Source organism: Oncorhynchus tshawytscha, linkage group LG27 (assembly GCF_018296145.1).
Source record: "Oncorhynchus tshawytscha isolate Ot180627B linkage group LG27, Otsh_v2.0, whole genome shotgun sequence".
Lineage (NCBI taxonomy): Eukaryota > Metazoa > Chordata > Actinopteri > Salmoniformes > Salmonidae > Oncorhynchus > Oncorhynchus tshawytscha.
Window position 1 is genome coordinate 18,809,862 of NC_056455.1, and position 27,118 is coordinate 18,836,979.

Genomic DNA, 27,118 nt, shown 5'->3' on the forward strand with positions numbered 1-27,118 from the left:
GGTGTTTTACATCACCATGTTACACTCGGGCCATATAACACCCAGCACCTTCTAAGATTTATTGCCAATCTAAGAGATATTTTATTTGAGCATCAGGTTCAAGAGCAGCAGGGTCAAGAGCTAAATGAGAATCCCATTCCCACCTATGTGATAGTGTGGGACAATGTCAGTTTCCACCGAGCTGCTCAGGTAAGGGAATGGTTTAACATCAATGGGCAGTTTATGAACTTGTACCTCCCTCCATACTCGCCTTTCCTGAATCCGATTGAGGAGTTTTTCTCCTCTTGGAGATGGAAAGTGTATGATAGACAACCCTACACCAGAGTAAATCTGCTGCAAGCCATGGATTTAGCCTGTGGTGATATAGGTGAGGAATCATGTCAGGGCTGGATACGGCACACAAGAGGCTTCTTCCCCCGTTGCCTCAGGAGGGACAATATTGCTTGTGATGTCGACGAAGTGCTCTGGCCTGACCCAGCCCAAAGACAAGAAGAAGCACATTGATCACGTTTACTCCTTTGATTTTTGTCCCTTTTAGTATTGTATACTGTATTACAGTGCATTGTAGGCTGTATACTGTACAATGGACAAATTGTATGGCCCTGAACATTGTGCTTTCCATTTATTAACAGTACTGACTGCTCAATAGATTTTGACTGGTTGCAGGTTCATTCAACAAAGAACAAGAATTACAGTATCACAGAGACAAAGGACAAGTTTGTGAGATGCAGGATACAGTACTGTAAAAATAGGGGTACAAGGAGGAGGATGAACAAAAAACAAAATTGCAAAGTGCAAAGCAGAGTAGTAATTTCTGATCAATTTTGAGCTACTATGATAGAACATGTTTTCGTTCATCAAAAGACAATGATGGAAAATATGAATATTTTTTTAGATTAAAAATGTACTTCTCCCTGAGAATTGTATGTTTTGAACAATGTGTTTTCTATTTTTCGGTGTATTGTTTACTGACTGCTTGAGAGTGTATATCATTTTGATCACTTTGTTTATGATTTGAGAGCAGTGTTTGATTTTGAACACAGGTAAAACTGTTTTGAGGCGAATGTTTCATTTTGCGAGAGGAGTCAGAGGTTATGTAAATAGTGCTTGAAGATGAGGTTTTGTGTTTAAAGTTTTCAGGAAATGAAGCAAGGTTTCAGAAATTGTGTTTTAGCAATTGAGAAAAAAAGGTAACACGTTGTAAAACAAACTCTGTGTTGCCAATTGACTGACTTTTCAGTTCCAATCATTACTATGAACATAATGTACATTATTGGCGAAGTATGCATTATGATACATCATTCTACAAATATATTGTCGTAATGTATTATCCTGTAATACCCTATGTTTCCATGAGTCGTGGCTGAACAAGGATATGGTAAATATACAGTACCAATCCAAATTTTGTACACACCTACTCATTCCAGGGTTTGTCTTTATTTTTACTATTTTCTACATTGTAGAATAATAGTGAAGATATCAAAACTATTAAATAGCACATATGGAATCATGTAGTAACCAAAAAAGTGTTAAACAAATTAAAATATGTTATATTTAAGATTTTTCAAAGTAGCCACCTTTTGCCTTGATGACAGCTTTGCACGCTATTGGCTTGCTTACTTACAAACCAACAATGCAGTACAAGAAATAGAGTTAAGAAAATATTTGCTAAATAAACTAATGTACAATTTTCATAAAAAAGTAACACAGTAAGATTACATAACAATTACGAGGCTATATACAGGGGGCACGGGCACAGGTACCAAGTCAATGTGCGGGGGTACAGGTTAGTTGAGGTCATTTGTACATGTAGGTCGAGGTAAAGTGATTATGCATAGATAATAAACAGCGAGTAGCAGCAGTGTAAAAACAATGGGGGGGTCAATGTAAATAGTCCGGGCGTCCATTTTATTAATTGTTCAGCAGTCTTATGGCTCAGCAGTCTTTTGGTACCCTTTCCCAGATCTGTGCATTGACACAATCCTGTCTCGGACAATTCCTTCGACCTCATGGCTTGGTTTTTGCTCTGACATGCACTGTGAATTGTGGGACCTTATATTGACAGGTGTGTGCCTTTCCAAACCATGGCCAATCAATTGAATTTACCCCAGGTGGACTCCAATCAAGTTGTAGAACCATCTCAAGGATGATCAATGGAAATAAGATGCAGCTTAGCTCAATTTCGAGTCTCGTACAAAATGTTTGAATACTTATGTAAATAAGGTATTTTAAATTTTTATTTTTAATAAATGTGCACAATATTCAAAAAATCTGATTTTGCTTTGTCATTATGGGGTATTGTGTGTAGATTAATGAGGGGGGAAAAGTATTTAATCAATTTTAGAATAAGGCTGTAACGTAACAAAATGTGGAAAAAGGGAAGGGATCTGAATACTTTCCAGATGCACTGTACATTTGACATCCACAGTAGTACCATGCACAACAGAGGAGGCTGGTGGGAAGAGTTATAGGAGGACAGGCACGTTGTAATAGCTGGAAATTAAATTAACGTAACGGAGTCAAACAAGTGGTTTCCATGCGTTTGATGTTCCTTTCATTCTATTGTGTACATGGTAGGGTTTGGAAGTCATAAGCGTTACTCAATTGTTATTGTCATTGATCCAACCCAGCCACTTACAACTCTCTGAGTAAAGCTCACCTTTATTTATCCAGGTAGACCAGTTGAGAACAAGTTGTCATTTACAACTACAAAGCAGTGCGACACAAACAACAACAAAGAGGTACACATGGAATAAACAAGCGTACAGTCAATAACACAACAGAAAAAAAGTCTATATACAGTGTGTGCAAATGGCGTGAGGAGGTAAGGCAATAAATAAGCCATAGTATTTGCATGTGTAAATATTTAGAAGATTGCTATGGAGAAACCAATCCAACAGGGGACACCCAGACATGTCATAGAGTAGGATGGAATCCCCGGTTGTTTACAAGGTTACTGGGTAGCCTCTCCTTCTTTCATAAGTCTTCCCCTCATTCTTCCCTTTCAAGCTTATGTGGTTTCGAGCATTCTCTCTTTGCACGACTGAAATTGTATAAAAAAGAGGCTACACCGCTGTTGTGACATAACACATTGTTTTGCTGTAACGTTCTTCTGGCTCTCTACCCTCACAGTGTTCGGTTCCACCACTAGAGCTGGAAGTATTTACTTTGATTCTGGAGTCTGACCAAATGTTTCCATAATAACAACATTGTTGCATAGTTCTGCATTGAAAAACAACATCTGTGTAATCTCAATGGTAACTTCACTTGTTTTCTCTACAATGACTCACTCTGGCTTGTAACTAGGACACATCATTGACATAATGAGGTTAGAGAGAATGTAAAGAATGTGTGATTAATGTTTGAAACCTTGTGTTCCATGTGTTCCTCCATTTTGTTTCTCTTGCCGTTTCCGAGGTCACCATAGTCGCTATGTGTTCCTGGACCTAGGCACCTTCCAGGGAAGAGCTTGTGTAGTGTCTTTTAAATTCTTGCTTGAGAAATATTTTTTTGCTTAAACGCAATTGTTATGGAAATATATTACAGTAAGGTACTTAATCGTTACCCAGAAATTATTTGATATTGATATAAAAACGACTGCATTGGGCCTTTAACAAAATCTAAAACAAACTGAGCAGGGCCAGACTAACGCATTTGGGGCCCCAAATATATGGGAAAACGGAAAGCTAGCTAAATATTGAATTTGAATATTCAATAAAATTGAAATTTAATTTTAAAATGTAATGCAATATTCATTCAATTCAGTTCATATTATGAATTCTATGATTACATTTGTGCATTACAAATTCTAAGATATAACATTCAAATGTAAGTTCAAGTTCAAAATTATGGAATTCAAATACAGTTTCTGTTGGCACTGGTGATATCACCAGACAAGCTGAAACTCCCGCCCATTCAAACCTCAAATCAAATCAAAGTTTATTTGTCACGTGCCCTGAATACAACAGGTGTAGTAGACCTTACAATGAAATCATTACTTACAGGCTCTAACCAATAGTGCAAAAAAGGTATTGGGTGACCTGCTGATTAGGTCCTGGGTAGATTGTATTTTCAACCAGAAACTGTCAGGAAATAACCCTGAACACATTTTTTCAGTTTTCCACTGTTAGGTTCATCAGCTGTTGTACACAATGATTTATATATACACTAGATGAGTTATAGGGAGCGCTGTGTTGAAGCCACCTTACCTCCATCTTGGCACTCTCTCACCATTGTAAAAAATATTTACATTCGTTTTTGCCACATTTATTTTATTACAGACACCTTATTCCATACATCTAAATTATATTATGTGAGCTAAAAAATATATAAATACACTACCTTGCCAAAAGTAAGTGGACACCTTTTCAAATTAGTTGATTCAGATATTTCAGCCCCACCTGTTACTGACAGGTATATAAAATTGAGCACACAGTCATGCAATCTCCATAGACAAACAGTGTCAGTTGAATGGACCGTGCTGAAGAGCTCAGTTACTTTCAACGTGGCAACGTCATAGGCACCTTTACAACAAGTCAGTTCGTCAAATGTCTGTCCTGCTCAAACTGCCCTGGTCAACTGTAACTGCTGTTATTGTGAAGTGGAAACGTCTAGGAGCAACAACGGCTCAGCTGCAAAGTGATAGGCCACTCAAGCTAGCAAAGAACGGGACCGCCGAGTGCTGAATCATGCAGCACATAAAAACTTCTGTCCTCGATTGCAGCACTCACTACCGAGTTCCAAACGGCCTCTGGAAGCAACGTCAGCACAAGAACTGTTCATTGGGAGTTCATGAAATGGGTTTCCATGGCCGAGCAGCCGCACACAAGCCTAAGATTACCATATGTAATGCCAGCGTTGTCTGAAGTGGTGTAAACCTCGCCGCCATTGGACTCCGGAGCAGTGGAAATGCGTTCTCCGGAGCGATGAATCACGCTTCACCATCTGTCAGTCCGACAGACGAATCTGGGTTTGCTGAATACCAGGAGAACGCTACCTGCCTGAATGCATAGTGCCAACTGTAAAGTTTGGTGGAGGAGGAATAATGGTCTGGGGCTGTTTTTCATAGTCCCACCTACGCCCCTAAGTTCCAGTAAAGGAAAATCTTAACGCTACAGCATACAATGACATTCTAGATGATTTTGAGCTTCCAACTTTGTGGCACACAGAAATGGTTTGTCGAGATCGGTGTGGAAGAACTTGACTGGCCTGCACAGATCCCTGACCTCAACCCAATAGAACATCTTTGGGATGAATTGCAATGCGGACTGCGAGCCAGGCCAAATCGCCCAACATCGGTGCCCGACCTTGCTAATGCTCTTGTGGCTGAATGGAAGCAAGTCCCCATAGCAAAGTTCCAACATCTAGTGGAAAGCCTTTCCAAGAAGAGTGGAGGCTGTTATAACAGCCATGTGGGGACCAAATCTATTTTAATGCCCATGATTTTGGAATGAGATTTTCGACAATCAAATACTTTTGACCATGTAGTGTATATATAAAAACATTTTACTTAAAGTTGCATTTTTTGAGATTACTATTGTTACTGTCTCCATTACAAAAAACACTTAAATAAATGTCATTTTGCCCTTGATACAATGAATGTAAATACTGTACAAATTCATTCATTCCTATGGAGGCCTGCTCCTACTGGGGAGTGCCAATATGGCCAACCGGTGGCGTCAAAGTCTTTCAATGGCCAATACTTAGCATCAGCAATCCAGGGTTTACACCTCGAGGTCGGGGCCCGGGCACATGCCCGGTGTGCCAGTTTGGTCAACCCCCGGAAACTGTGGGTTGACACAATTGACTGACAGAGAGACAGACAGACTTACAGAAATACCTTTTTTACATTCCAATCATAAGTATTAAAATAATGTACATTATCAATTAAGTATCTATTGTGATACATCATTCTACAAATACATTATAGTCAGTAATAATATATGTATTTGATATTCACAGTGGTACAATGTACAAATACTGTGTGTTTGATAGGGTTTGGAAGTCATAAAGCCTTACTCAATTGTTATGGATCCAGCCAGGCTTTGCCAAAATAAAACGGTCATGGATCCAATCTCATGGATCCAACCTCATGGATCCAGCTCCAGCACCGCTCTTACTGCATGTGTAAATATTTAGAAGATTGCTATGGAGAAACCAATCCAACGGGGGACACCCAGACATGTCATAGAGTAGGATGGAATCTCTGACTGTTTACAAGGGAACTCCCTTCTCTCTCTCTCTCTCTCTCTCTCTCTCTCTCACTCACTCTCTCAATTAAATCCTTGGCATGTAAAGTGTTTAACACATACACTGAGTGTACAAAACATTAGGAACACCTTCCTAATATTGAGTTGCACCCCCTTTTGCCATCAGAACAGTCTCAATTCGTTGGGGCATGGACTACAAGGTCTCGAAATCACTCCACAGGATGTCAAGTTGTCCTTTGGGTGGTGGACCATTCTTGATACACAAGGGAAACTGGTGATGGTGAAAAACCTAGCAGCGTTGCAGTTCTTGACAAACTGAAACCGGTGCGACAGGCACCTACTACCATATCCCGTTCAAAGGCAGTTAAATATTTTGTCTTGCCCATTCATCCTCTGAATGGCACACATACACAATCTTGCACTGTTGGAGCTAGGAACACAAGCATTTCGCTACACCCGCAATAAAATCTGCTAAATATGTGTATGTAACCAATAGAATTTGATTTGATACACAATCCATGCCTCAATTGTCTCAAGGCTTAACAATCCTTCATCTTTCAGCCAGATGTTCCATAGCAGATGTTAGATTAACAGCCAGGTAATGAGAGAGTCATAGCGGGCTTGATTGGATTGTGTATCGGAGGACGCATGACTTTCAACCTTCGTCTCTCCCGAGCCCGTAAGGGAGTTGATAGTAGCTAATAAACAATTGGATACCATAAAATTGGGGAGAAAACTGGGGAGAAAAATTCAACATTTTTTTTTTTTTTTAAGAATGTGCAATGGTTAGAAGTGTGTAGTAAGGATGATCCTGAAATGTCACTAAGTTTGTTTAGGAAATGATTTATGAGTATAGCTGATAAGCATGTCCCTTTAAGAAAATGCACTGTGAGGTCAAACGGTGCCACATGGATTGATGATGAGCTGAGAAAGTTTATGATTCAATGTTTGATGCCAAAGAAGTAGCAGATAAATCTGGCACTCTGTTTGATAAGCAAATTTATTGTAAATTAAGAAATATTGTGACCAAGCTAAACAAAGGAAAGAAGGGATTCTATCAGCACAACATTGATGAAGTAGAGGGTGATGGTAAAACCTGAACCTATAGGGGAGGGTCCGGGTGGGCATCTATCCTCGGTGGCGGCTCCACCTCCCCACTCCATCTCTGGCTCACCCCGCTTTGGTGGCGCCTCTGGTGTGGGGACCCTCGCTGCGGGCCCCGGACTGGGCACCCTCACTGCGGGCCTAGGACTGGAGGCCGTTGCTGGAGGCTCCGGACTGGAGGACGTCGCTGGAGGCTTCGTGCCATGACTCCCCACTGGAGGCTTCGTGCCATGGATCACCACTGGAGGCTTCGTGCCATGGATCACCACTGGAGGCTTCGTGCCATGGATCACCACTGGAGGCTTCGTGCCATGGATCACCACTGGAGGCTTCGTGCCATGGATCACCACTGGAGGCTTCGTGCCATGGATCACCACTGGAGGCTTCGTGCCATGGATCACCACTGGAGGCTTCGTGCCATGGATCATCACTGGAGGCTTCGTGCCATTGATCATCACTGCAGGCTTCGTGCCATGGGTCATCACTTGAGTGGAGAGACACACAGGAGGCCTGGTTCTGGGAGCAGGCACAGGACTCACCAGGCTGGGGAGACATACAGGAGGCTTAGTTCTGGGCAGAGGCACCGGATACACTGGGCTGTGGAGGCGCACTGGAGGTCTCGAGCTTAGAGCCTGCACAACCTGTCCTGGCTGGGTGGTTATCTTCGCCCTGCAAATGCGCACTGGGCTGTGCAGACGTACCGGAGACACAGTGCACAGAGCCGGCGCAGGATATCCTGGGCTGAAGAGACGCACTGGAGACCAGGCGCGCTGAGCTGGCACCATCCGTCCTGGCTGGATTCTCACTCTAGCCCGGCAGATGCGGGGAGCTGGGATGTAGTGCACGGGGCTGTGAACGCGCTCCACCGCATAACACAGTGCCTGACCAGTATGACGTTTGCCATGGCAAGCACGGGGAGATGGCTCAGGTCTAAACTCAGACTCCGCCAATCTACCCGTGCTGCCTCTCGTGCCTGCTTCGCTGACGTGCCTCCTCATATCGCCGCCGCTCCTCCTTCGCTGCCGTTATCTCCTCCTTTGGACGGCGATACTCCCCAGCCTGCCTCCAGGAGTCCTCTTTAACATGCTGCTTGGTCCTTTGGTGGTGGGTAGTTCTGTCACGGCCGTCAAAAGAACTAGACCAAAGCGCAGCATGTGTACATATTCCTTTTATTTAGTATGATGCCGACAAAAACAATAAACAATACAAAACAACCATGACGCTTAAGGGCAATGTGCCACAAACAAAGTTAACTACCCGTGGCTCACGGTTATCACATCGTAGCATTCTTGAGAAAGTGTGAAAGACTTTCAGTGGCATCGTGGCACGGCAAATCACCCTTCCACTCTCTGCATCCCAGAGACTACATGTAGCCTCGCCTCGGGACCTATACACACCCGTTAAGATTAGCAGCCCTATGTAGGCACGCAGGTCAATCTCATCCAACCTTTTCCAGTTGTCTCCATATATGGAAACCCTCCAAATTTGTCATCTCCGGGATGATTTTTTCGATGGCTGGTGTGATGAACATGTAGCATGTTGAGGCAATGTCCTGGGCATGGGTAACTGCATGTCTTGTGGGCCCTGGGGTCAACCTTATGTGCTGACATTCGGCCCTGGTTTTTGTGCTGCCATTCGGCCCTGGTTGTCTTATGGTGACAAGGACCATGTTATTTTAGCCAGTAGCATACCACCCTGCATACTACTGCTGGCTTGCTTCTGAAGCTAAGCAGGGTTGGTCCTGGTCAGGGTTGATCCTGGATGGGAGACCAGATGCTGCTGGAAGTGGTGTTGGAGGGCCAGTAGGAGGCACTCTTTCTAAAAAATATCCCAATACCCCAGGCCAGTGATTGGGGACACTGCCCTGTGTAGGGTGCTGTCTTTCGGATGGGATGTTAAACGGGTGTCCTGACTCTCTGCGGTCATTAAAGATCCCATGGCAGTTATCGTAAGAGTAGCGGTGTTAACCCTGGTGTCCTGGCTAAATTCCCAATCTGGCCATCAAACCATCACGGTTACCTAATAATCCCCAGTTTACAATTGGCTCATTCATCCCCCTCCTCTCTCCTGTAACTATTCCCCAGGTCGTTGCTGCAAATGAGAATGTGTTCTCAGTCAATTTATCTGGTAAAATAATGGATAAATACAATTTTTGCTGTTCTTTGACAAAAATGTCTCTTTCAGCTTGGGGTATTTCTTCTTCATCTGAAGATGATGCATCGTGCTCTGGGTTGTATTCTTCTTCATCTGAAGATGATGCATCGTGCTATGGAAATATCCACCAGAGCTGTTGCCAGTGAATTGAATGTTAATTTCTTTACCATAAGCCACCTCCAATGTCGTTTTAGAGAATTTGGCAGCGCATCCAACTGGCTCACAACCGTAGACCACGTGTATGGCGTTGTGTGGGCGAGCGGTTTGTTGATGTCAAGGTTGTGAACAGAGTGCACCATGGTGGCGGTGAGGATGGAGCTAATGGAATGGCATCAAACACATACCATTCCACCAATTCCGCTCCAGTCCTTACCACAAGCCCATCCTTCCCAATTAAGGTGCCCCCAACCTCCTGTGTTCCAAGTATGTCTATTGTTTTCTTAAAGAGGGCTGAACTTCCTGATCGAGTCCTGGTTTCAATTCTCGTCATTAGGAAATTAAACTTAACAAGTTTTGGGTCTCGGTGCTCTTTGATGTGGGTGTCTGTTGTGTTTTCCGACGTGGGAAGCATTTGTACTTACACTCTGCCAAAACAGTACACACCCTTTGAGATAACTTGAAACAGTCGAACAAGGTTTTGTGTCTGGAAGAAGCCTAAATTAGCTAGCACGCTATTCAACTTCTTTGCCGGCTGGTGTGCGACAGTGTCAAAATGGTTTTGTCTTTGGATAGCCTATCTCTGGGGCTAGTTAGCGACTGTCAATAAATTACACATTGTAAATGGGACAATATTTTCATGTTACACATCTTTTATAGGCGTCTCATGAAATGCTTACATTTCATTAATGTATAGTTGCTTTGAGACATAGGCCATTTTCTACCAGAGAATAGAATATATTTATTTTTATTGCTCTTTAAAAGTAACGCTACTTCTCAAAATTATAATTTCATCAATAGGCATGAAATATAAAATGAACCTTTTCTCTGTCTGAAGTTTAAAATCTGAATGCACTGGCAAATATTATTTTTAAAGATTTTTTTTATTATTGTTTTTAAATTGTCAGTGCATTCAGATTATAAAATCAGCTTAATGTATAGCAGGTGATTCATAAAACTCTAAAATCACATAGAACATATTCAGAGAATATTCTCTGTGTGCATTAATGCATGTTGAAGAGGTAAATACTTATTTTCTGCACTAGTGCTCTTCAACAAAAACAGATCAAGTCTATGTAGTGATGATGTCTTGTGAAAAATGTATTGCATTTTCATGTATGTATTGCAAAATATGTATAGCAATGTATTGCACCATGTATTGTTGGAAATAGACTCAAAAGAATGAATGAGCAGCTTTCCTATATCACATATCTATGCCCTTTTATGACTACTATCACATTATATCTACCGCTTTTGTAAGAAGATGAATATTGCAATGTCCGATAAAGCCCCAAACATTTATATTGAATCTCCAATATATTATCTCTTATTTAGGGCTGGGAAGGGTCTCATGTGAATCAGAAGATCATGGGATGGATAAGTGACCCATTTCAGTGTGGAACATGCATTGTCATCATTTTGCCTGAGGAGCTACAGGCTAGCCACAAGTAATGACAGGTAGGAAGACATAACCATTTTTGAAGAACACGTGTAGGAGGTCGTAGTTCAGGGTTTAAGAGTTCAGGGGTCAAGAGTTTGTTTGCATATGTGTAATGATAATACTGCTTATGATGGAGCAAACATAGTGAGAATATAAATCTGAGAAAGTCCTCTCACTCCTCCATCCATTCCAGGTTATGATGTGTGGTGCATCGGTTTAGCCCAGACAAGGTTCCACCAGACCAGCAGATCAGCCCAGATCAGGAGTCCTTGGGGCCTGTGAAGGGAAAGGTGTCCACCCATCTCTGTGTGCGGGCCTTGCACTGGTCCCAGTCATAGAGGGGGCGGTACTGGAAGTGGCGCTGGGCCTTGTCTGAACCCACTGTGAAGGAGGTGCTGGCCACAGCGAGTGTGTAGCGGTTGAGTAATGGTGTGTAGCTGCACACAGGCTTCAGCACCCAGCGGATCAGGTCATTCAGGCACGCCACCAACCACAGCACCAATAGCGGCACATGGACCTGGCGGAAATTGAACCCAGACAGGAACTGCATGTTGAAATCCTCATAACTCTTGTAGGGTGAGTCGTCATAGCAGAAGTAAACTTCCCCTCCAAGCCTTTGGGGGTGCTCTCTCAGGGAGCGTGCAGCCAGCAGATGCATCCAAGCCACGTTACCTGAAAAAAAAGAAAACTATGCTGAGAACGTGTATACCACTAGCCTAATCCACTAGGGCTGTTGAACAAGTTAAGTAGCCACCTTGGTACATAACATAATTACATAATTATGTCCTTCCTGTTTGGCCCTGTCTGGGGGTGTCCTCGGATGGGGCCACAGTGTCTCCTGACCCCTCCTGTCTCAGCCTCCAGTATTTATGCTGCAGTAGTTAATGTGTCGGGGGGCTAGGGTCAGTTTGTTATATCTGGAGTACCTCTCCTGTCCTATTCGGTGTCCTGTGTGAATCTAAGTGTGCGTTCTCTAATTCTCTCTTTCTCTCTCTCTCGGAGGAGGACCTGAGCCCTAGGACCATGCCCCAGGACTACCTGACATGATGACTCCTTTCTGTCCCCAGTCCACCTGACCGTGCTGCTGCTCCAGTTTCAACTGTTCTGCCTTATTATTATACGACCATGCTGGTCATTTATGAACATTTGAACATCTTGGCCATGTTCTGTTATAATCTCCACCCGGCACAGCCAGAAGAGGACTGGCCACCCCACATAGACTGGTTCCTCTAGATTTCTTCCTAGGTTTTGGCCTTTCTAGAGAGTTTTTCCTAGCCACCGTGCTTCTACACCTGTATTGATTGCTGTTTGGGGTTTTAGGCTGGGTTTCTGTACAGCACTTTGAGATATCAGCTGATGTACGAAGGGCTATATAAATACATTTGATTTGATTTGATTTGATAACCAAGAGCCCAGTAGAAAATCAGCTAAAAGATCTTGTAGGTGTGGCTAGGTATCAGCACGCATTTCAGGACTCACCTGCATAGACACGACCATGTTCCGTGTCCTTTGGGACGCCTCGAATGATCCAGCCCCCTGTCCTCACACCCATCTGATAGAAGTCCCTCATCAGCTGGTGCTGCTCACCATAGATCCCTGTGGGACGGAGGGAGCATGTGTACAAGCAGGCCCCTTCATTCACCTGGCCAGAGAGAGGAGAGGAAGGATGTGGAAACAAAGCATTAGACACTGATGGGAGTGGACGGGAAATGAACAGTTTGGAAACCCAGAATCTCAAATATGCAGTTTTAACTCAACATGTTAACAGAAGGGTGGAGTAGACTAACGCACAAGGCCACAAGGGAACACTTCAACAGCTTTTTGGCAGAGTAACAGTCAAAAATAATTCTACCATTTATCATAACTCAGAAATATTCGTTTTTTGCGCAGAGTAACAGCACAAATATGGCCATTGGGTGAAAAAATCTTACTTGCATCATACCATTTTTTTCATGGATTACTATAGTATATTTGTGTTCTGCGGTACCTTTTGGAGCAGTTCAGTCAAAGAGAGAGAATAAGTATCTGATTATGGTCCATGAAGGGATTCCCTATCTGAATCAGGCTATTAATGAGGGTACCTTTAAAGGCAACTATCCCCCGGATCTTTCAAATGTCCATCAAATAGAAGTGTGTGAGTTGGTCTGTGTGTGTTATTACCGCGTCTTTGTATGAGATGCGATGTGTTAATGCAAGTACCTTATTGCCATTGGCCTCCAGCACCAGTTTCTCTGCCTTGGCCTTGCTCCTGGGGTAGGGCATATCATGATGAACATTGTAGATGGTGTCTTCATCACCTCTGTGCATGAAAGAGAGAGAGGGAGATGGGGGGGTGTTATTATTTGATGACCTTTGAACAGAATATCACATTCACATGTGGAATGATCCAATATAATAGCCAGATGGACATTGGCAGTTTTCATGATGTTGTTTCTCCTTGCTGGCTGTGCAGGACTCATCCTGTTGTTTCTGTGAATATTTTAGCAAAGTCAGTCATGCATGCAAAGGCTGATAGACATTTTTACAGATACTGTGAGTGCTTTAGCTGATGTGAAAGGAAGAGAATGCCAAACACATCGCAGATAAGGGAAATCTCTACCGTACGGGCCAGACAAAAGACAGATGGAGGAGAGGTAGTGATTTAGTGGAAAGAGGAAAAAAATAACGAAAGCCTAAAGGAGAAACATATATTTGTGAAGTAAAACGCTACCTGATAAAGGGGTCTCCTTTCACATTGGGGCCGACCACCTCCATGCTGCTGGTGTAGACCAGATACTGAATACCATTCTCCACACAGGCATTGATCACATTCACAGTTCCTGTTAGAGAGACAAGGAGAGAGGAAGATAAACATTCTAGAGGCCAATTACTAGAGGTTATCATTGATTTAATTGCAGAAAGAAAGGGCTAGGGTGTGATGCGGTCAACAGGAAGTGCGTGCAGAACATCTGGACAGAGACGTTGGCAGACGATGAGTACACAAGCACCTGGACGAGCATGTTCTAGGAACTAGCCCGGGATGATAAGTGTTTTCTCAGAGCTCAACACAAACATCCTAGAAGGATGTGAAACATCTGATATGGGCCAGTAGGAGGCACTCTTTCCTCTGGCCCTCAAACCATCACGGTCACCTAATAATCCCCAGTTTACAATTGGCTCATTCATCCCCCTCCTCTCCCCTGTAACTATTCCCCAGGTCGTTGCTGCAAATGAGAATGTGTTCTCAGTCAACTTACCTGGTAAAATAACGGATAAATAAATAAATAAATATACAGTAATTACACTAACTAATACAAACAACTATTCCTGTGAGGACAATGTCACATTTTCCAAGAGATGAAGAGCAGAAATATGGGACAGATACCCAGATCTAGGACAGTGAGACACACACACACGCACACACGCACACACGCACACACACACACACACACACACAACACAGTAGGCCACCCACCAGACGGGGAACAGATAGAATAACCAAACTGGAAACAAAGTGTCAGTGTTTAATTGGCCTTATATAATGGTTCAAAGGGCTTGCTATTTTAATTTGATGTTGTTAGTTTAATAGAAACCAGATGAATTGCAGTGGATCACAGAGAGCAGCTGATTCCCTTCAATAAGTTGAGTTTGTAGGTAATTCAGTTGCATGAAAACCACTTGACAGGCTGGCACTAACCTTATCGTGAGATGTGAAACCTTTTGAGAGGAGTCTTTTACAGCCATTTCAATCTCATGACAAGCACACACACAATTTATATAAACAGGCCCTCTCAGACACACACACACACACACACACACACACAATTTCTATAAACAGGACTTCTCAGAGACTCACACACATTTACCCACTACATAAACAAATAAATAAATAAATAATGACCTTATTTGTGTATGTCTATGTTTGCTGACTATAAAACCATTGTTGTAGTTGTCATCCTTTAACAGACTCAAGGGGCAGTTTTATAGTCAGAATGTTCAGAGGAAAACACCAGGCACTATAGGAAGGGAGAGGCGACAGGCAAACAGGAAAAACGTGGGTTATACCATGAATCACAATAACTTTAGGGAATACTATTTCATGGGTTTTCATGAGTCTCCATAACAGTTCCTGTTGTGGTTTAATTTACAGTCAAGAGAAGCCAACCACCCCTCCTATGTTTGTCTCGTTCTATCATCAATCATCTCGAAGGCAACCATTTCTCCCTCTTCTCTTTTCCTTTCCCTCAACATATTTTCCATTCCCTTCTTCGTAAATCCTCCTGTGTCTTTAAGGCTTCCACACATCGCACCGAATGTGGATCTAGTGTTCGTCTGCCCACCGTTCAGCGCGCTGTGTTTTAGGGACCACCCGCTGTAGACGTCTGACTGATCACATTTTTATGCGATTCTACATGTACAAATTGGTGCATATTCTCAGCCAGTTAATGCTATTGCTGTGTCTGAGGCCTTACCTTGAACATTCACAGCCTGGATGACTGTCTCAGGGACTCTGTGCCAGACATCCACCAGGCTGGCTGTGTGGATGACCAGGTCTGCCCCCTTGGACACCTCCAGAACACTGGAGTAATCTGTGATGTCCCCCTGTGTCACCACCACCTTTACCCGCTCTGATGGGGGAGAGAGGGAGAAAAGTGTGTGTGTGTGTGGGGGGGTTGTAAAATGTTAGATATAATGTAAAAGGGATTGTTTTCACCTGAATGAAATATCTATAAACTGATCTACAATGCACAATAATACAATTGATCCTAGATTGAGATTGGACAACAAGACATGGACATCATGTACAGAATAATAGCCTAAGAGAAGAATCAGACATATTGTGGTTAGAAGGTCTAGGTACAGTGGGGCAAAAAAGTATTTAGTCAGCCACCAATTGTGCAAGTTCTCCCACTTAAAAATATGAGAGAGGCCTGTAATTTTCATCATAGGTACACTTCAACTATGACAGACAAAATGAGAAAAAAAATCCAGAAAATCACATTGTAGGATTTTTAATGAATTTATTTGCAAATTATGGTGGAAAATAAGTATTTGGTCACCAACAGACAAGCAAGATTTCTGGCTCTCACAGACCTGTAACTTCTTCTTTAAGAAGCTCCTCAGTCCTCCACTCGTTACCTGTATTAATGGCACCTGTTTGAACTTGTTATCAGTATAAAAGACACCTGTCCACAACCTCAAACAGTCACACTCCAAACTCCACTATGGCCAACACCAAAGAGCTGTCAAAGGACACCAGAAACAAAATTGTAGAACTGCACCAGGCTGGGAAGACTGAATCTGCAATAGGTAAGCAGCTTGGTTTGAAGAAATCAACTGTGGGAGCAATTATTAGGAAATGGAAGACATACAAGACCACTGATAATCTCCCTCGATCTGGGGCTCCACGCAAGATCTCACCCCGTGGGGTCAAAATGATCACAAGAACGGTGAGCAAAAATCCCAGAACCACACGGGGGGACCTAGTGAATGACCTGCAGAGAGCTGGGACCAAAGTAACAAAGCCTACCATCAGTAACACACTACGCTGCCAGGGACTCAAGTCCTGCAGTGCCAGACGTGTCCCCCTGCTTAAGCCAGTACATGTCCAGGCCCGTCTGAAGTTTGCTAGAGAGCATTTGGATGATCCAGAAGAAGATTGGGAGAATGTCATATGGTCAGATGAAACCAAAATATAACTTTTTGGTATAAACTCAACTCGTCGTGTTTGGAGGACAAAGAATTCTGAGTTGCATCCAAAGAACACCATACCTACTGTGAAGCATGGGGGTGGAAACATCATGCTGTGGGGATGTTTTTCTGCAAAGGGACCAAGACGACTGATCCGTGTAAAGGAAAGAATGAATGGGGCAATGTATCGTGAGATTTTGAGTGAAAACCTCCTTCCATCAGCAAGGGCATTGAAGATGAAACGTAGCTGGGTCTTTCAGCATGACAATGATCCCAAACACACCGCCCGGGCAATGAAGGAGTGGCTTCGTAAGAAGCATTTCAAGGTCCTGGAGTGGCCTAGCCAGTCTCCAGATCTCAACCCCATAGAAAATCTTTGGAGGGAGTTGAAAGTCCGTGTAGCCCAGCAACAGCCCAAAACATCACTGCTTTAGAGGAGATCTGCATGGAGGAATGGGCCAAAATACCAGCAACAGTGTGTGAAAACCTTGTGAAGACTTACAGAAAACTTTTGACCTCTGTCATTGCCAACAAAGGGTATATAACAAAGTATTGAGATAAACTTTTGTTATTGACCAAATACTTATTTTCCACCATAATTTGCAAATAAATTCATTAAAAATAATACAATGTGATTTTCTGGATTTTTCCCCCTCATTTTGTCTGTCATAGTTGAAGTGTACCTATGATGAAAATTACAGGCCTCTCTCATCTTTTTAAGTGGGAGAACTTGCACAATTGGTTGACTAAATACGTATTTTTGCCCCACTGTATATATGTTGTGTGAGGAGGAACCAAGTCTTTCTATGCATGTTTCCATGGCTATATGAAGTATTCTTTCATTCTTTGACTTGAGTGTTAATTTGTTTCCTCTAAATCAGATCCTACGTTGCCTAGCTACCTAACCAAAGCTGGGTCCACTGAGGAACTCCCTGTCTCTGTTTCTGGAAAACATGTCATCTGATTGTTGATATAAAAGACGCAATCACCCCACCACAATTATTGTCTTCTCATACAAGGTCTTTATGTTTATCGGAACACCGGTAGGTGGGTCACAACAAAATCACGTTCTTCACAAATGTGTCTTTTGAGAGCATTGGTCTGTTTGTTCAGTCTTTCCTTCTTGGAAAGATAAGATGGAAAAGAAGCTGCCCTTATTCTCAATGTGCTGTCCCTGGCTTGGCTTATCTAGATCATGGCCTTGAAATATATCTGATGACCATGAAGCCAGGACGGGGCTGGAGTCCAAGTAACCACAGGAATGGTCCTGACTCTTAAAAAACACACTCTTGCCTTGAAGTCACACTACTGCAGCTGTCTCTTTTAGCTCTGCCGCGGTGGCTTGGTTGAGTAGCAAATCAAATCAAATTGTATTAGTCACATGCACCGAGTACAACAGCTCCAGACATAGTAGGAGGTGAATACCACTGGCCTACATAATGAATGGTAAGCAAATCATTTTTTCCATTTTTCCTCAGCCCCTATATCTCCTCTACTTGAAAAGCACATTCTCTCCAGGGGATAAATATATATGTTTGGTATTTAAGAGAAAACAAGGTATTCTAATATTACCTGGATGTAGCCTATGGCAATATAGAGGTTAAAGACTAACAATGTCAGCCTATGTGGGCGATTTCCTTTGTAATCAATGCCATGTATTTAGCTCATCAGTCAAACACATCTATGGAGTGATCTTCTATCACTGAGTTTGGAGGAAGGCTCTGTCCAACAAACCTGTCACTCTGTGAAGAGTGCAACCTTCCCCACATACCGCCCTGCCTTTCTGATTCATATTCCACAAAAACTGAAAAGTCACACAAGGTGACAGGGTGCAGGTGGAGATTCCTGTTATGACAGTGACATGTCACAGGTTAGGGGAAATTACATAGGCCGGCTGCAGTGTTCAAGGACAGGAAATAGAATTAGGATGGGTGTGGGACATCTGTGTCCATGACCCAATCATGTTATGACATTGTTCATGCAGACCGATGCAGTCAAATCAAATCAAACGCATTTATAAAGAGTTTTTTACATCAGATGTCACAAAGTGCTTATATAGAAACCCAGCCTAAAACCCCAAACAGCAAGCAATTCAGATGTCGAAGTGACCTCAGCGGAGTGTAGATATGTGTTGTTTACTATCCTAACATTTCCCATTCAGTGACATTCGCTAACTCTCATCTCTGTCACACTCTAGTATGTATCTGACTTTCAGCTTTCCCATCTCTCCCTCTCAGTCCATCTACCTACTGCCCACTCTCCACCTCTATCCTATATATGGCTCTGTTTCTGTAGTGAAGACTGACAATGCAATAACATTTTGTACAAAGTTAGTAAATTAAAATGTGCATGTTCTTATGCCTGAGAATATATGAGTAAGAAAGGTATAAGCCAAAAATAAAGGGTGTCAGAAAAGAGTTATGGAATAAAGCTGATATCCAGAATCTATTTGATTGGGTATGTATGTGGGTAAAGGTCTGTGATGCTAGTCTAGGTTCTCTCACTTTCAGTAATTTCAATGTGCTAAGGTAGATAAAAACCCAAACTGTTTCACTGAGGAGTTGACATCCCACCTCTTCTCATTGCATAAACCCCTGGACATTCAAGATTAGAAGTCTTGCCCACTTGAGTCTCTATATATCTTGCTAGGAGTAGCAGAGCCCAATAATAATTGTAACCATGAATAAGGGTAAGAGTAGCTTAACTTTCATGTTTAAAACTCCACCAGTCCCACAACTGCAGATCATTCTGGACATTTATGAGCCGTTTTCAACTCAGCAGCCTCGTGTGATGTATGGTTATGACAATGAAATATGCATAAAACATTGTTAGACAAGAAAACTACAAATGGGGTTTGAGCATGTCAGTGAACTGCCAGACATGTACAATTTATGTTTCAATCATATATTTTTCTTTTACCTGTGCTGTGGCCATTTAAACTTGAGTCGATGTGTTTGTCAAAAAGTCGAATTTCCGTTACCGCATCCTCTTTCTCCAAAAGGACCTGTAACAGGTGTTGTCCGAGGAACCCACAGCCCCCAGTGACGAGATAAACCAGGCCCCGTTCTTTCGTCGACATTCTTCACTGTTGCTAGTTGCTACTATCAACAATTGATGTTTGGTAGATTAGTTACTGAGTCGTCCTTGTTGATCTTCTACAACTCCCTCTGCGATCCAACCTTCTAAAAGAGCGGAGATAAACAACCAGAGAGAACAAAATGAAAAAAAGACAGGGAGAGGTGCGTTCAGTCCTCTTAAACGTTTGCTGCGTTGAACAACGGTTTGTACTGAACGACACGTTCCCCCAAAAGGTTCTTGTACGCTCTTGAATAGACTACGGTTTGGTAGATGTGGGGAGGTGTGGCTGGAAGCAGAGTGACGTGTTTTAAAGGGAAGTGGTCATGCTAACAGTGCTCCCCAACCCTGGTCGTTCAGTACAGCACCGTTTCCGTTCAATTGAACGTTCCAGAACGTAAAAACGTACTGAACGCAGCCCTGATCGGTTTGTACACAGCGATCGTAAACTGCTCCGCTTCACTGGACTTAATTGATGACCTTCGATTTAGTGTTTGTTCTATCATCAAAGAAAGGCAAAGATCACTATGCAAAATTACCTCGATTGGTCTTTTCGTTTAAATGTAGCTTACTGTAGATAGGCTATATGCCACCATGATTAGATTAGAGTTTATTAGTCACATGCACGGGGTTGCAGATGTAATTGCAGGGTACAGTGCAATTCTTAAACTCTGAGCTCCGACAGTGCAGGTCAAAGGGAATTGATTGAAACAATACACCATCAAAATATATACACACATTTCCAACTGTAACTGTGATAAATGTCCATTGGGGTGGGGGCAGGATACATGTTTGTTGAGGGGGGAAATGTCCATAGAGGGAGCAAATAGCTGACTAGTGCTGGCTATTCAGCAGCATTATGGTCTGGTGGTAGAAGCTATTGGCCAGTCTGTCAGTTTTTGCCATTATGCTCCTACACTGCCCGCGTCTGAGTGATGGAAGCGGGGAGAACAGGCCGTGGCTCGGGTAGCTGAGGTTCCTGATTATCTTCTTGCCCTTCCTGTGACACCTGGTGTTTTAAGTGTCCTGGAGGGCAGGCAGTGGGCACCCAATGGTGCGTTCGGCTGAGCGTACCACACTCTGTAGCGCCTTACCGTCAGCAGCGGTTGACTTGCCATACCAGGCTGCTGCAGGCTTTCACCTTGAAATTCTACTGTATTCTACACCTCACCCACGCCCACACAAGTTCACATTCCACACAAAAAACTACAGGAAGGCAACATCTATGTGGAGCACTGAATGATTTATTTATTGTGTAGGCTATATGACAGAGGGTTTGGGGACTAGAACAGTCATAATCAGTACGGACCTGCTATGTTCACTAGAAATATATTATTCACTGTCCGCAGTGGCGTGTATTCATGGACGCCAAGGGAAGCCAGGCTTTCCCAAATATTTAACCAATAAAATTAAATCTAAAATAATTTATCTTTCATCTCTGTGTTTTCATAAATTTACGTAAATTCGCAAGTAGCTGAATCTCACCGGAGAAATCATCCCAGCGAGGGCAACAGCTTCCCTCGGTCTCAGAATGTGTAGCCCATGTATCTGATGCTGTCTGGACCAAAATATCATTTACATGTTGCCGCCATAGCATTTGATTGATTGATGCCAGAAAGCATTTGGTCTCCCTTGATTAAAAAAAGTAATAATATTAAATAATAATAATTAGCCAATCAGCATTGAGCTGAGCTCAACTGTGGGTTGTCCTGGTGCCACAAAACGCCCCCCAAGGGAGGCCAGTTTGGATTTGGCTTCAGACCATTCAAATAACTTCCTAAGCAAAACGTCATTTTCTGGTCTGCCTGTGTTGATGTCCTGCAGTAACTAGCTTGCTAAATCTGCCCTTTCCTAAGCCATGGGTGGAGAAGGGATTTTGACTTTTACTTAATTCTCTGCACAGGCCAATGATTATGACATCGATTCTGAGCTAACCATAAATTAATATGTTGTGCCACTGGCCTGAGACGATTGAAGTTCAATATGTAGCTGAGTAGGCTCACGGTAACTAACTAGCTAACTTAGCTGGTTCATTGTTGCCCATGCCAGGTAGTTAGGCTAGCAAGCATTTTAGCTAACTATCCTATAACAACAAAAACTAAAAGTGTCATAGACCGATTTCCCAACATGAAAGAGAGGATGGCAATTAGCGTTCAACTAGTCTACAAGTAGGGTGAGTTAACATGTTATGTTTTACTTGGACAGCCACATGATATTTAACAAATTCGATTGAAATAAATTGTTTTTGGTATCTTTAAGTTTGTTTTCAGTCTATTAAACTAAGCATATATAGCCTTGTTGATTTTACGATGTTTCAAATGTTTAAGTTGAATTGGTGCTGGAATGGTGACGGCAGGGCTCCTGTTGACTTTGCGCTGACTTGCGGTAACTCTGTGGTTGTAAATCAGTAGTTTGTTTATTTAGTAAACTGTCGAAAACATTAACTTGCTTGAGTTAACTGTTTGTTACATGCGATATGTGCATTGTGGACTTCACACAGATGTGGCTCTCTGGTTTTGTGATGAAACAAACCGTATGTGTCGTTGAATTTATTCCGCAACTGTGTGACTGTTGTCTTCTAGCTGTAACGGTGGTGTATGAACTAATGGCTATAGAGCAAACAATGCAATTGTCACAACAGGTTGTAATATGGCTTTTTTACTGGCTTGGCTTGGCTTGCTCAATGATTTTAACCACGGAACTCTACTACCTGTCAGTCTGGAGCAATGAAGCAGACAGCCCCAGTGGTCTGAAAAAGTCTTACTTCCTTTCATTCTTTCTCTCTGACTAGACTGGTTTGGATATCATGTCAAATGTCAGAAGCCTTATTGTTCTCCTGTTTTAACAACATGGCCATTCATCCAACATCTTTCTGTGTCCAATAGTAGCCTTCTTGAACAGCCCTGTAAGTCATGCACACAGCAACATTTGAATGGACAACATATTGTGAAACAGATATTGTCGTAGCGTAGACCTACATGGAAAGTGACACACACTGTATTGTATTTCCATTCCTTGCAAAATTCCAGACAGTCACATGATTCACAGACAAGTTACCTATAGTCTCAGCTACAGACTGCAAAACATTGTCATTGCCAGGTTAAATGAGAGCATATTACTCACAGCGCTGAATCAGGCAGGATTTACTGGTTAAACAGCCTCGTTATACCCATCCTGAACTTTAAGTTACCATTGACCATCTGCTAAAAAGTCTCACTGATTTGGTTGAATGTGGACTATAACTGATTTTGACAATCTGGATAAACTATCAATGAAGAATGCAAATTATTATCTTAAAATGCATGTCACAAAGTGCCCCCAAAAGAACAGACCAAGCTTGTAAGTGTCCTAGGTAGGGAGAACCCTCCGAGCCTCATCGCTTTCATTTTGAAGGCCACTAGATGCTTGAAAACAAAGTGAAACAGGTGCAATTCCAGTAAATCATTTAGCCATTATGTTTGGGTTATGCTCATTCGATGAGGTATGTCCTAAATGGATGAATGATTAACATTCAATAAATCACTTCTAAAATGTCCTATTTAGGGTTTTACAACTTGGCTTCACCTAGTTTTGTAAATTATTTTACAACATGCAACATGCGTGAGTTCAATCACCCTTGTTAAAGAAGCAGAGTTCATGAAGTTAAAAATAACCGCCCTGTGCAACTGGGTACTGGACTTCCTGACGGGCCGCCCCCAGGTGGTGAGGGTAGGCAACAACATCTCCTCCCCGCTGATCCTCAACACTGGGGCCCCACAAGGGTGCGTTCTGAGCCCTCTCCTGTACTCCCTGTTCACCCACGACTGCGTGGCCATGCACGCCTCCAACTCAATCATCAAGTTTGCGGACGACACAACAGTGGTAGGCTTGATTACCAACAACGACGAGACGGCCTACAGGGAGGAGGTGAGGGCCCTCGGAGTGTGGTGTCAGGAAAATAACCTCACACTCAACGTCAACAAAACTAAGGAGATGATTGTGGACTTCAGGAAACAGCAGAGGGAACACCCCCATCCACATCGATGGAACAGTAGTGGAGAGGGTAGCAAGTTTTAAGTTCCTCGGCATACACATCACAGACAAACTGAATTGGTCCACTCACACAGACAGCATCGTGAGGAAGGCGCAGCAGCGCCTCTTCAACCTCAGGAGGCTGAAGAAATTCGGCTTGTCACCAAAAGCACTCACAAACTTCTACAGATGCACAATCGAGAGCATCCTGGCGGGCTGTATCACCGCCTGGTATGGCAACTGCACCGCCCTCAACCGTAAGGCTCTCCAGAGGGTAGTGAGGTCTGCACAACGCATCACCGGGGGCAATCTACCTGCCCTCCAGGACACCTACACCACCCGATGCTACAGGAAGGCCATAAAGATCATCAAGGACATCAACCACCCGAGCCACTGCCTGTTCACCCCGCTGCCATCCAGAAGGCGAGGTCAGTACAGGTGCATCAAAGCTGGGACCGAGAGACTGAAAAACAGCTTCTATCTCAAGGCCATCAGACTGTTAAACAGCCACCACTAACATTGAGTGGCTACTGCCAACACACTGTCAATGACACTGACTCTACTCCAGCCACTTTAATCATGGGAATCGATGGGAAATGATGTAAATATATCACTAGCCACTTTAAACAATGCTACCTTATATAATGTTACTTACCCTACATTGTTCATCTCATATGCATACGTTGATACTGTACTCTATATCATCGACTGCATCCTTATGTAATACATGTATCACTAGCCACTTTAACTATGCCACTTGGTTTACATACTTATCTCATATGTATATACTGTACTCGATATCATCTACTGTATCTTGCCTATGCTGCTCTGTACCATCACTCATTCATATATCCTTATGTACATATTCTTTATCCCCTTACACTGTGTATGACAGTAGTTTTTTTGGAATTGTTAGTTAGATTACTTGCTCGTTATTACTGCATTGTCGGAACTAGAAGCACAAGCATTTCGCTACACTCGCATTAACATCTGCTAACCATGTGTATGTGACAAATAAAATTTGATTTGATTTGATTTGAAACTAAACCAGCTCAGAAAATGCATACTTCTTTGCCACATAATGGTCTAAGTGTCTGTTAACCTAGTTCCATACAAGGTCACGTCTTCTTTATTTGTGTTTCCTCCTCTGACACGACACTTTGCAATCCACTTGGCTTCATTTAGAAAGCACCACGTTTTCTCCATCTCTATCGCTCTCACACACACAGTAAACACTCAGTTTTCAGGTGGAACTTGACTGACAAACGTACCTTCTGTTGTATCCTCTCTATGCAACGAGGGCATTGCAGTTTCCGGCAAGCCTGCAAGTTCCTGTACGACATTGTGTGCGTTCCACTATGCACACTCACCCTGATGACATACAGTATAGTACCACACAGGGTAGGAGAAGATGATATCAAAAGACTACTATGTATTACAAAATCGCTTGACGACCTTATATGGATATTATTCTACTACGGTCTGGAACTTCCCCCCTTAAAGCTAGATTGCAAATGACTAAGAAAACGGAAATCTAATATCCCATAATTCTTTGCAACAATGGGACGGCGCTAGTCCAATTCATTTGTTTATTTTCGAAAGCTGCCGCATGCAATTATTACGTTGTCATAACAAGTATATTTTCAAACTAGTCTGAACGTGTCTTAACATTCATTGTAAGACAATCTTATCTCTGTGTTCGTAAAATCACCCTGGAGTGCCAGAGTGCGCTCTGGGCGTTAGTAAATTCAGTGTGTTGTCAGATTGTCCGTTTGTATATCCGGAGCGGTCAGAGAGGAGTAGGGTTGGTCCGAGCGTTCTGACCTCACAACCTCAGTCAATCACCTAAGCTAACTGGCTAAAATTGGCTAGCTACTTCCAGACAGAAATGAGAGAACATCAGTCTGACCGTTTTTACTCGCCCTAGCAAGAGCTGCTTAGGCCATTTTCGTGTTATCTAGAGCGTTAGTGACTAACGGTGCTGCTGACAACAATTGAATTAATTTGTTTCGCCGACGTTTTTTAAATTATATTTAAAAAAATACAGATCAACAATTTACATTCGTACATCATACAAAATAGAACGCAGGTATTAACGAGAAAATACTAAAACAAACAAAACATATTTTTAAAAAAATAAACAATTCTAGTGCAATTGTAATCACTCTGAAAAACTTACTGTTATGATTTAGGAAAATGTTATTCTTGTATTTATTATTTAAGAATTTAAAAAATCACAATAATTTCAATGGTCTTGTTATCATTGCAATAGTAACATATATATTTCATGTCAAAAACATGGGTAGTGTTCATAATGGTAAATAAGTATTCTGCAAGGTTTTCCTAAAATTCTGACACACATTTACATTCAAAGAACAAGTGAGAGATTCTCACTGTCTTTTTCACAGAAAACGCAGATATCATTAATAGCCACACATTTGGATATCATAGAATTACATGGATATATATTCTGTAAAAATTTTAAGTGCACTTCCTTAACTTTGTTTGGTATACAATATTTGTAAGGCCTTAACCATGCATTTTTCCAGACAATGTCAGGAATAAGCATGTTCCAGAAAAATGTTCCTCTCTGTGTAAGTTGGTTTTGTGAATGAAGAATTTGTCTTGTATATTTATTACAACAAGATTTATCAAGTAAGCCCACACCTTCCAATCTGAGTTCTGGATAAACTTTGTGATCATTACCAAAGCTAAGATGAGTTTTCATTAGTGTAGTTAGACCACTGGGAACGGCTTTGATCACAGAAATAAACTCTCTGAAAGGTATTGGAAACTCTTTCAATGTTATAAATTGTTCATATGTGAGAATATTACCCTTGTGGTCGAAAACATGAAGAACAAAGTCAATATTCCTCTCATGCCAGCTGGGGTAGAACAATGACTTATTCCTTACAGTTATGTCTGAATTATTCAACAAGAGAGCTTTATGAGGGGAAAAATTGTGCAGGAAACAGATGTGCAGGAAACAGATGACAGATGTATTCCTAAATATTTAACACAGTCCTTTACAGGAATATTTTCTATTTGTTTATCATCAGAGTCAAATAAACATAAGATTTCACATTTAGAAACATTCAGCATTAATCCTGATGCAATAGAAAATGCAGTTATAGCATTAAAGGCATGGGTGACCTGGTCTTTGTGTAATGATCGTCGTTGGTGAAATTAGACCAAGATGCAGCGTGGGGTAGGTTAAGCATATTCTTTAATGATAAACAGAAAAACAAGAACGAGAGAACCAACGAAACATACAGCCTTGTAGGGCTCAATAGCAACC

General features: G+C 42.3%; 1 protein-coding gene across 1 annotated transcript; it reads right to left on the reverse strand.

Moving 5' to 3' along the window:
* Window positions 1-10,355: 10,355 nt before the first annotated feature.
* hsd3b7 (hydroxy-delta-5-steroid dehydrogenase, 3 beta- and steroid delta-isomerase) lies at window positions 10,356-25,356 on the reverse strand. The gene is made up of 7 exons (XM_024433645.2): window positions 25,092-25,356; window positions 19,654-19,916; window positions 15,516-15,671; window positions 13,775-13,883; window positions 13,264-13,363; window positions 12,544-12,706; window positions 10,356-11,736 (listed from the first exon to the last, which is right to left on the reverse strand). The coding sequence occupies exons 2-7, from the start codon at window positions 19,811-19,813 to the stop codon at window positions 11,324-11,326; spliced, it is 1,101 nt and encodes a 366-aa protein (XP_024289413.1). The 5' UTR covers window positions 19,814-19,916; window positions 25,092-25,356; the 3' UTR covers window positions 10,356-11,323.
* Window positions 25,357-27,118: the final 1,762 nt, after the last annotated feature.

What these genes read in the sequence shown, in the direction of transcription:
- hsd3b7 (XM_024433645.2), bottom strand. Translation starts at nt 19,813, where the DNA reads ATGTCGACGAAAGAACGGGGCCTGGTTTATCTCGTCACTGGGGGCTGT. An exon ending in TGGAGGCCAATGGCAATAAG is followed by an intron (nt 12,707 to 13,263) that starts GTACTTGCATTA and finishes CTCTCTGGCCAG; the next exon opens with GTGAATGAAGGGGCCTGCTT. An exon ending in ACATGGTCGTGTCTATGCAG is followed by an intron (nt 11,737 to 12,543) that starts GTGAGTCCTGAA and finishes CTTTTTTTTCAG; the next exon opens with GTAACGTGGCTTGGATGCAT.